This window comes from Chenopodium quinoa, unplaced genomic scaffold (genome assembly GCF_001683475.1).
Source record: "Chenopodium quinoa cultivar QQ74 unplaced genomic scaffold, ASM168347v1, whole genome shotgun sequence".
Classification (NCBI taxonomy): Eukaryota; Viridiplantae; Streptophyta; class Magnoliopsida; order Caryophyllales; family Amaranthaceae; genus Chenopodium; species Chenopodium quinoa.
Window position 1 is genome coordinate 4629754 of NW_018742914.1, and position 11469 is coordinate 4641222.

An 11469-nucleotide genomic window follows, 5' to 3' on the forward strand; every position below is an offset into this window, starting at 1 on the left:
CAATTATCTCATTATTTTAATATATCTAATAAAATTTTCACAGTTTTAGAAAAATAAATTGCATTGTTTTAAAAATTCTTATACTGTATCTTTTTTAAAAACTACATCATCAATAATGATGAAGTGCAAACCCACAACGGATTGTTAAAAAATACATGCTCATAGTGCAATTAAGAATTTTCACGGCTTAAGATCATGAATCTTAACATCAAATATTGCTGGTAAAAAAAAAAATCTTAAGATCAAATATTAAGATCAAGATAATAAAAACATTTAGATGTACAATATTATAAGGAAGTATAATCAGAGATTATATCCTGATTTTACATGCATAAGGAAGTAGGTATATAATATTTATAGGTAAGTGAGTATAAAATATTTATATTATTTTATAACATATAATCTTTTATTTAGTTGCTATATTTAGGAGTGAAAAATGAAGCGGGAAAATTTTTAACAATAGCTCGACACGTGTCAAAGTGTAGTTAGAGTGGAGCTTCGAGTGCCCTATGTTTTAGTATATATATAGATAGATAGATTGTGGTCTTGCTATTAAAAAACACGAATTGATTGTTGCCTTGCTATTAAATTAAAGGGATGTGGAATTTAGAACACTTTAACTTCTTGACTTTTTTTTTTGAAACATTTAACTTCTTAACTTGTACAGACTTTAATTTGACTCTTTCAACTTACCGTATATTCTTTTGACGTTATATCAGCATGCAAAATTATCATAACTATTGTATAATTTGAGCTAATTTTTGTCGTAACGTTGTTTAATGTACGTGTATCAGAAATTATATTATCTCATCTAAACTTATGCATAGTATTGAAAAATAATAATCCGTACTAGTACTCCGGTACTAGTAAGAAGTTGAAACAAACAACTTAATCATAGAAAATTGTTACTCATATATTAAAAATGTAAAATCTCTTACAAATTCATAGTGCATTTCTTAGCAAGTACATACATGTTTCACACTGTCACACATTATTATTATTAATTTTTTTTCCCAAACTCATCAAAATAAACGAAGGAAAAAAAATATATAAATAAACACACCACACCACACATTACATATCCTCAATTATATCATCCCAAGTTTTAAGTCAAATTTTCTCATAAAGCTTTGGATGATCAACTAAATAGTTCAATCAAGCATAGACTTGAGGGTTGGCAATGAGGTGCTCTTCAACAGCCTTAAACACCTTCTGAATTCCTTCTTTGGCCTTTTCAAGATCCTCTTCCTTCATCACACTGTCTCCCTTCATGTGATAGTGTGCTACCATCTTGCACCGGGTTCCGGCTTCGGTCACCTCGTACTTGTCTTCATACACAGCGTACTCCACTGTATCAGGAAACACATCTCCTTCAATGCAAGTGTACTTAAGGTAGAAGTTGTTGGCATCAATCTCATCAACTCTGTTTTTCACATATTTGAATGGAGCCTCTGCAAAATAATCAACAAATATATATAATATTAATGATCAAAGTTGTACATTTATAAACACAAAAGTCAAACCGTGTAAAATAAAACCCAAAAAAAAAAAAAAAAAAGTTTGGAAGTTGTATACGGCCATGCTTCTATATATAGCTTAAGAAAGCTAAAGAAAGGTGGTCTTGTTGGCCACACGGTCATTTGTGCACTTAATCATGCGTTATACCATGGCCTAAAAAGGCCATGGTGAAACGCATGCATGATTTGTATTTATCGATCATGATTAGAGCTTACAACAGTTATAAGTTTTAGTTAATGATTCGAATATATTTTATAAATTTTTTTTGCCCAAGATCCGCCACTGCTTTTAAGTTTTGGTTAATGATTCGAATATAATTTATCCGTTTTTCAATGTAACAAGTTTACTTTTAATAAGTGACTTGTTACATGTATTACTTGGTGAAACGCACATAAGATAATTGAATTGGAAAAACGTTAAGCTATTAAATAAACTAACCATCAGGGAAGTTGATCTTCTTGATGCTTCCAACAGTGGTAGAGTCACCTTCAATAAACTCAACAGATTTAGCAAACTGAGGGAAAGTCTTAGGAACAAAGTTATGGTTGTCAAGGGCTAGAGCTTGGAACAACCGGGACGCGGCGACAGGGCTAGTGATGTCAGCCAATGTGTATGTGAAAACACCCATGATTATTGTGATTACTAAGGAGCAATAAAGCTAAGAAATGATATATTTTTTAGTAGGAATTGAAGGTGATCAAGTGAATTGGATATGCAAAGAATGAGAATATGATATGGTATTTATAATGATAGAGTAACGTACTATAAAATAAGAGAAAGAAAACTTGGTAATGACAAAGAAGATGCTTCTTTAATTATTTTAGTGTCGTTATTGGGTAGTTCTTGGTGGAGCAGCCCTTGCTGAATAACTGTCGATCATTTAATTGATTTCATATGTAAGATTAGTAGCTTTTTGATATTTTATCTTAGTAAATTGATCATGATTAGATATATAAAAGTGGTACAATTGATTTGCTCTCGATTGTACGATTTTAAGTATGAATATAATTATAATCTATTACTTTTAGTACATGTACATAACTTAATTTTATGTTACAATATTCACTTGAAATAAAAATTGGAGTTGATTGACATGAATTATCCAATTCGATATATAAGGGTCTCAGGATTTCCTAGAATCGAGAGGGAAGCTCTAACCACTTGAGCTATCCCTACTCTCATATTATTTCTTAAATAGGACTACAAATAGTAAAGTGTTCATATAACCGTTTAATTGCCAATTTAGTTATAATTGTTCACCGTTTTGCTGAATACTTTTTCCATCTATTGTTTTATAATTGCAACAGTTGTAATTTTAATTATACTTATAGCACACATGTATGTTTGATGGTAATTTGTGATTTATAGTTTTATACGTAATGAAATATAAATAAATGTTTAAGAAATATAACAATATATATACTTCTAGAATGTCAATTCTTATCATTGAATAAAAAAGTAATTACACTTATAACTTATAAGATATAAGTTGTACATTGACATATACGAAATATGAACTCCAAGCATTACATTTTAAAAAGAACAGAGTTCGCACGTCTTAAAAATCTCCCTAAGACTTTGTGTTAGAAGATAACATTGCATTAAAGGCATAAAAAAGATGGTAAGCTAATGCAGCGTTAGGTGAAGCAGAGTAGGTGAAGCAGTGAGAATTATTGGTCAAAAGAATACGACTCAAAATAGGAAACTAGGACGATTAAGAGTGAATGTGTCAAAAGAATTCCACTAAATGGATATTATATAGACTTTTTTCAACTTGGATTTATTCAAAAAATAAAAAAGTTTCAACTTGGATAATTGATCTTATTTAAAGAATAGCTACTTGCAAAAATAACACAGTGCTTTCTTCTTTTGGTACTTAAAATTGATTAGAAAGAAATTAGTTAGTTAATCTTCCACAAAATGACCATATTTATGAATAGTTATTTCATTAAATATTATGTGGAACTTTTAAAATTTTTTATATCTCACAAATTATATATACCCAATAGTTAAACATAGGAGTTCACGGTAGTAGTATTATAGTAAAACTATTAATTGATGTATTCCAGTGTGTATACTAAGGCCCCGTTCTCTTCACCTTAATTTTGCCGAACTGAAATTATTTTTACTGAACTTAAATTAATTTTACTGAACTTAAATTATTTTTGCTGAAGTGAAATTTTTTACTGATTTTCTATTATAATTATTCTTTAATAAGGCCCTGTTCACTTCACCTTAATTTTGCTGAACTGAAGTTATTTTTACTGAAATGAAATTATTTTTGCTGAAATTAAATTATTTTTACTGAACTTAAATTATTTTTACTGAATTGAAATTATTTTTGCTTAATTGAAATTATTTTTACTGATTTTCTATTATAATTCTTCTTTAAAAAAAACTGAATTTTACTGAACTGAACTTATTTTTACTGATCTGATTATTTACTGAACTGAAATTAATTTTACTGAACTGAACTTATTTTAACTGAACTGAAATTATGAACAGGGCCTAAAACTGAATTTTGCTGAACTGAACTTATTTTTACTAAACTGAAATTAATTTTACTGAACTGAACTTATTTTTACTGAACTGAAATTATTTTTACTCAATATTATTTTTTTAAGCTGAAAAGAACAGGGCCTAAATCATTTCTACAAACATAATGTTATATGTATATTTTTCACACTGTTAGATCTATCCATTGCTAATTGTCAAATTAAAAGACCATAAGGATAATGATATTAAATTATTAAAAAATGAAAATACTTTCCCCAAATTGTCTGACTAACTTGCCACTAAATTTCCTTTAATTATACTTCGTGTCTATTAACTATTACTAAAACATAAGTTGCTGACATCACCAATTGCCCACGTGTCGCTTTCTCAATAAAAATTTTCCCGCGTAAATGTAATGATGATGTCATTTTTTTAATTTGTATTTTATCATATTTAACATTTTTACAATTTAAATATTGGAAGCTTCTATATTACAATTAAAACCTAAAATAGTACACTAATAAATGACCTCCTACATTGAAATATGAATTATATTAGACAACGTTGAACACATATACTATATTATAATTTTGATGAAAATATAAAAATTTAAAATTACAAAATATGCGTAATTCTTATTTATATTCATGTATAATAGAGATTATTTTTAAAATATACAAATTAAAAATAGGTTTTATATAAATCGTGCATCGCACGGGTTCTAACCTAGTTGTTGAATAATCTATCTATCTATCTATCTATCTATCTATCTATCTATCTATCTATCTATCTATCTATCTATCTCTATCTATCTATCTATCTATCTATCTATCTATCTATCTAATCTATCTATCTATCTATCTATCTATCTATTAAACCTATACTAAGGGCATGTTCACATTTATTGAACCGAGCTGAATTGAACTGAACTGATTGGAGCTAAACTGAACTGAATTGAGCTGAATTGAATATTTTATGAGAGAGGGAAATTAGGAGCTGAATTGAACTTATTGAATTGGAGCTGAACTGAACTGAACTGATTGGAGCTGAACTGAACTGATTGGAGCTGAACTGAACTGAATTGATTGGAGCTGAACTGAACAGAAATTAAGTAAATGTGAACGGACCAAATTGGGTATTAACTTGGTTTCAAAAAAAAAAAAAAAAAAAAAAAACTTATACGTAAAGAAAATCCTTCCATGACACTTGTCATTATCTTGTGAAAATTTTTCGTCCCCTTTTCGCTTTTTTATTTTTTTTTTATTTTTTTTTTTGCAAAATCTTTATGTAAATTATTTATAGATTATGTATTTTCTTTCCAGTTTGACAATTACTTTTCATATATACCCAAATGCAGTATTTCTGAAAGTCTTTTATATACTTTATATTTTGTAATATTATTATTGTAAAAAATATTTAACTACTATGCATTGCACGAGATTTTAACCTAGTTGTAGGTGTACATGTACTTTTGGGACCAGGGATTATCGCCAAGAATCCAGGAATAATACTTGTGACGTTTATTATATAATCAAATCCTTTCTCTCACCCCCATCATTAAAAAAAATATATACAAAAAATTGAACAAAATCTACTATATTTTTTTGAAAAAAAACTCTATTACATTTTAATTGTTTAAAAAAAATTAAGAAAGAAAATCAATTTTTATACGAAGATTTTTAATTTTAAAGGGATAACATATTTCAACTTGTTAAGAGTTCAAGTCTTATGAAATCCTTATTTCAAGTTTTTAAACATATGAAAATGAAAATTAGTTTATTTATTATTCTGTATTCTTTCCAAAAAATAAAAATTATTATTCTGTACATGTTTGTTGTTAGTATTAATGCATTAACCAATAATATAAAACCTGCAGGCGTTTCCCTCAAAAAATAATATAAAACCTATTTCGTACATATATAAAGACTTTATTTAATTCAATTTATAATTAACTTGTGTGTACAATTAATATGAAACCTATTTCGTGTATAAAGACTTTATTGGAAAAAAAAATAGTTTGTTGTTAGTATGAAAATGAAAACTAATATTAACACATCCAAAAAACTAGTGTGTACATTGAAAAACAATTAATATGAAACCTATTTCGTATATAAAGACTTTATTTAATTCAATTCATAATTAACTAATTTTATAATTAACTCTTTCAAAACAAAAAGTTAATTATAAAATCAAAGAACACTTTTTTATTTCCCCTACTTGTCCAACAAACTTTTTATTTTATTATTATTATTATTATTATTATTATTATTATTATTATTATTATTATTATTATTATTATTATTATTATTATTATTATTAAGGAAAACTTGTCTAGCAAACTTACCACTTAATAATGATTCCAATTTATATTATCTTCTTCCTCCACTTCACTTTATTTGCAACATATTGGAGTTTGGCACTCTTTTAACTCTCTCCTATTACGTCATGTTGCAATGTATTCTATCCTTAGCATATTTTTTTTTATTGTAAAAATGAAATATTTTGGCCTTATATCAAAATTTATCATAACTAGTTTTGTGCCCGTGTGATGCCCGGGTTGTTTATGGATTTTTAAGATAAAATGAATTATAATTTAATTGGATTGAAAATAGAATTCTAAATTAACTTTTTTTTGCTACAAAGTCTATCTATATTTATCCAACGTGGTACGACACTTGGTGCGTGGAAAGTTAAAACGCTATATGATGTTGTCTTGTGGCCTAATTATAAATTTATTATTTGGTATTTTATCGAAAATAAAACTCTAAACTAACCATCTTATTCTAAAATTATATCCTAATTTGATTGAAAATGGAATTTTTAACTAACTTTTTTTTTATCTTATGAAGTCTATTTAAATCTATACAAGGTGGCGCGACACTTGACGAAAATTTGGAAAATTATAAATTTATTATTTGGTATTTTATCAAAAATAAAACTCTAAACTAACCATCTTATTCTAAAGTTCTATCCTAATTTGATTGAAAATGGAATTTTTAACTAACTTTTTTTTTTTAATTTTTATTTTATTTTTTATCTTATGAAGTCTATTTAAATCTATCCAAGGTGGCGCGACACTTGGCGAAAAGTTAGAATACCAAGTGTCGCTATTTCGTGACCTGGTTAAAAGTTTAGCTTTATATATTAGTTACTAGTTTTGTACCCCGGCGATGCCCGGATTATTTATTGAATTTTAAGATAAAATTTTAGTTCGAGTTAACTTATGATCAGACCTAACAGGTCTATATAGTAATAAAATTCTATTAGATTGTGAAGCACATATGTTATTTTAACCGGTTAGTACATATTATAAATGGATGATTTACGCTTTGAACTATTTCATTCGTTCCAAAAAAAATATTATGATATAAAAAAATAAATTTATATGATAATTTTTGATAATTATAATATAATAATTTTTTTGAATAAAATTATAATTCAATTTGCACGTCAGAAATATTGGTATTTTATCGAAAATAAAACTAAACCAACAATAATTTTATCTTAAAATTCTATCTTATGAAGTCTATTTACATCTATCTAACGTGGCACGACACTTGGCGAAAAGTAGGAACGCCAAGTGTCGCTATCTCGTGACCTGGCTAAAAGTTTAGCTTTATATATTAGTTATATATATGATATGATATGATATGATAATTTCACTTATTCCAAGAAAATATAATTTAAATAAGTTAAATTAAACAAAATTCATGAAAATTATGTTCTACAAAAAATTAATAAAAGCAAATTAAATCATGATAAAATTTTAACTAAATGAAGTTTTAATAATGAGTTCATATTAAGCTCAAATAAATGAAAATCAAATAATATAGATCAAACTCTAAGGATAAAAAATGAAATTATTAACATAAATTATATACTCCTTATAAAGTAATGGACATACACATACTCGAGAGATTGTTATATAGAGATTTAAATTGTTCTTGTAACAATTCCATAGTTTGAGTTCGGGTTCACAGGTTAATATAAATTGTGTTAACCTTGGGGGCATTCGTCACAAGAATACATGTATTGATGCTGGCATATTTTGCTTATCTTCCACGATACAACTATTAATTTAAAGATCTTCAATCGAGTAATTCTTCTCCTTTGCATATATTAATTTTATCAACATTAATTACCGCCCCGAAAGCCAGTTGTAGGGAACTACGAGTATTAATTGTTGTCCTAATTGCTTCATGATTAACTCAAGCTCAACTTGATAATTTCATGAGCTGATCACAACTAAGCACGGCTCAAAAACCTTAAATCAAGCTCTAAATTATACTTTAAACTACTTATCTTAGTATAAAAACACATCAAACTTAATCTAAATTTGTGATATTAAGATTTATACAAGTTAGTTTTACACATTTATCACAAATGAGCATAGCTTACAAAAGACTGTTTTAAACTTTTGTCATATTATATCATCGATTGTACTTAGGTTGTATTGTTGTAAGGTGCATGAGTTGCAAAAAAAAATAAATAAAAAAAAAATAAATAAAAAAAATTGAATGACCTATTCTCTTTGGCTTATTTTCAGTTCAGCTCCAATAAATTCAGTTCAATTCTTAATTTCCTTCGCTCATAAAATGTTCAGTTAAGTTCAACTCAACTCTAATAAATTAGGTTAAGTTAAGTTCAGTCAATCAGAACAAACCATTATTACTCTGTTTATTACTAATTACGTTTGTGATGGAAATCTTATTTCGCGTGTATATGATCAAATTCGCAAGATGAGTTGTAAGTTTGTAACCACAAAGACCAAATGACTTTTTTTTTTGTTTGAAACACAAAGACCAAATGACTTGTAACAAAAAATATCTGTAAAATATAAATAAAAATAAAAAATAAATAAACAAAAAAACATTGGGCTGGGGGTTTACATGTTCATGTGGGCTAGGCCTTAGTTGGGCCTGTCAAACATAAATTATTTATCTACGTCAAAAGATAGGCCTAATAAGCAGCTTAGGTATCAGGTATTAGCTAGTACGAGTCTTTTTCATGGAGGAATTAGACGTATAATCACAGCCAATCATCTCAATTAACATCTTTTGTAGCTCTTCCAAATTGTTCCCCTCCTGCTCATGCAACATTTCAACGCCATTAATTCAGTGTTAATTTTAATCAGCAAATCCAAATATTGTGGCTTTTAATAATATACAACCTAAGGTGAATATAAGCATTGAAATATTTCATAAATTGGTACTAAATATTAGGTTACAAAAAAATCAAGTTTGTAAGCTAGTTTTTAGTACCAATTTAGAATTTACTATTTAGCTTGACCATAGTAGTTGGAACACATTTTATTGTGCGAGCTCTGAACTCGAACTTGAATTATTTATACTACCTCTGTTACATATTATTTGCAACGATTTGACATAAAGTAGAGAGGAAAAATGTCTAATCGTTACACATAATATGCAACGGAGGTAGTATATCAAACCAAATTCAAGCAAAATTTAAAAAGTTCAAACATGGGTTTGTATTCCAATATACATGCCAAAACAACAAATGAAGGTATAAACCTGTTGGCATCTAGTTCTCTTAATGGTGGCAGCCATCTCTTGCATAAAATCTTCAAAGTTCTGCAAATGATCAACAACTTTTAATAACAGGATAAAAGAGCATTTTCTTGTAGAGTTGTAGTGCACCTAATATAGTAATATGAATAAGGCTTTGTTCTCTTCCCCTTCACCTTAATTTTGCTAAACTGAAATTATTTTTACTGAAATGAAATTATTTTTCCTGAACTTATTATTTTTACTAAACTTAAATTAATGTTACTGAACTGAAATTATTTTTGCTGAACAGAAATTATTTTTACTGATTTTCTATTATAATTCTTCTTTAAGAAAACTGAATTTTACTGAACTGGACTTATTTTTACTGAATTGGAATTAATTTTACTAAACTGAACTTATTTTTACTAAATTGAAATTATTTTTACTTAATATTATTTTTTTAAGGTGAATAGAACAGGGCCTAACTAAACAAATAACCAAGTAAAAAAAAAGGTGGGTTTATAGCTTAATATATTAATTATGTGTGAATGACCTCCAATCAAATTCGACCAGTTAATTAGAGAATAGGGATTAAGATAGTAATATTGGACCTAATTTGGACTCACCTCATCATCATCATCTAAAAGGAGATCATATAATCCTGCATCATACACTGATCTTTTACCCTTATCTGACAAAACTGCCCCCAATGTAAAAACAATAAAATAAATCATGTCAATGATAATGTAACATTAAAATTTTGCTATCTATTCAAATACTCCCAAGTATTCCCTCAGTCCAAAATTACTAGTCATATTATTCATATGTTCGAAAAAATAAATTCATATCAGTCGCTTCTTAAATTACTATGTTAATGATTTGTGATTGGATTTCCAAAATACTTTTGTAAGTAAACTCGTGTTATAACCATAATTTTACTATAAGGGATTAGGAAAATCGCGACAATTAACTCCTTAGAAGAAATGTACGTAGTTCTAACAAAGTGTGAAACTAACCAGAATAAGCCTCTTGAATTTGTTGAAACCTTCTCTTAGCTTCCCCTGCTAATTTCGGGTCTTTTATCCATCTATCTGGATGCCATTTCTGTAACCCAACACACCATTACTCAAATTACGTACATTCATTCAAACAACTCAACGTAATAGTCAAGTATGCAATAATGTAACAGAATTGAAAAAACATAGGCTATAATTTAATCAAATGTTAGCATATAATTAAGCTAGTTGCATTAAGATATACCAATGCAAGAGAGCGATAAGCGCGACGAATTTCATTATTGGAGGCTTGTTTACAAAGGCCTAGAATTCCATAATAACAAGTGGAATTGGAAGAAAGTGTTTCAAGGTGATCACCCATTTTTGTGTAAGAATTTTTCAGAGAAAAGTAGTTAGGAGTTTTATGAGGTTAAGGTTGTTTTGACGGTTAGGCTGAATTGAATGTTAGAGTTGTGTAGTTAAAAGAGGTTGCTATTTGTACGTAGAAGATTCCAGAGGTTTAGAAAGTAAGTTTTGTTAGTAAGCAAAAATGTACTATTTTTGGAAAAGATGTGGTGCTCCATAGGTTTTGATTGGACATGTGGTAGTCTGGTAGAGATTGAGGCTGGGGTATTGGAGCAAACATGTGTACATTCTTGTGCTTCGTATATATTCTGTCTATCTATTACCAAGTACGGAGTAGTATGTATTAATGTATACCATTTAATTAAAACCTCGTCCTGAATCCGGCCTGTTGAACAGGTCTACCAATAATATGTAGTATTGAACTTTATAATACACATAGTGTTTTTAGTCGAATAAGATATAACTTTGATAAGTACATAGTATTGATCAATTTTTTGTTTTTTAAATGGATAACTTCTATTCTTTGTGTTATTTTTTTATAAAGATTAATGTTAAATGTCGTTTTATTCCACAATAATCAAAAGGTC

General features: G+C 27.8%; 2 protein-coding genes across 2 annotated transcripts; both read right to left on the reverse strand.

Annotated features, from left to right (window-relative positions):
• Positions 1-888: 888 nt before the first annotated feature.
• On the reverse strand, positions 889-2243 carry LOC110727953 (pathogenesis-related protein STH-21-like). Its single transcript, XM_021907545.1, has 2 exons — positions 1957-2243; positions 889-1451 (listed from the first exon to the last, which is right to left on the reverse strand). The coding sequence occupies exons 1-2, from the start codon at positions 2144-2146 to the stop codon at positions 1156-1158; spliced, it is 486 nt and encodes a 161-aa protein (XP_021763237.1). The 5' UTR covers positions 2147-2243; the 3' UTR covers positions 889-1155.
• Positions 2244-8999: 6756 nt separating this feature from the next.
• Positions 9000-10898, reverse strand: LOC110727662 (chaperone protein DnaJ-like). The gene is made up of 5 exons (XM_021907242.1): positions 10782-10898; positions 10538-10625; positions 10148-10221; positions 9495-9605; positions 9000-9098 (listed from the first exon to the last, which is right to left on the reverse strand). Exons 1-5 carry the CDS (start codon positions 10896-10898, stop codon positions 9000-9002), a joined length of 489 nt encoding a protein of 162 aa, XP_021762934.1.
• Between the last annotated feature and the right edge of the window lie 571 nt (positions 10899-11469).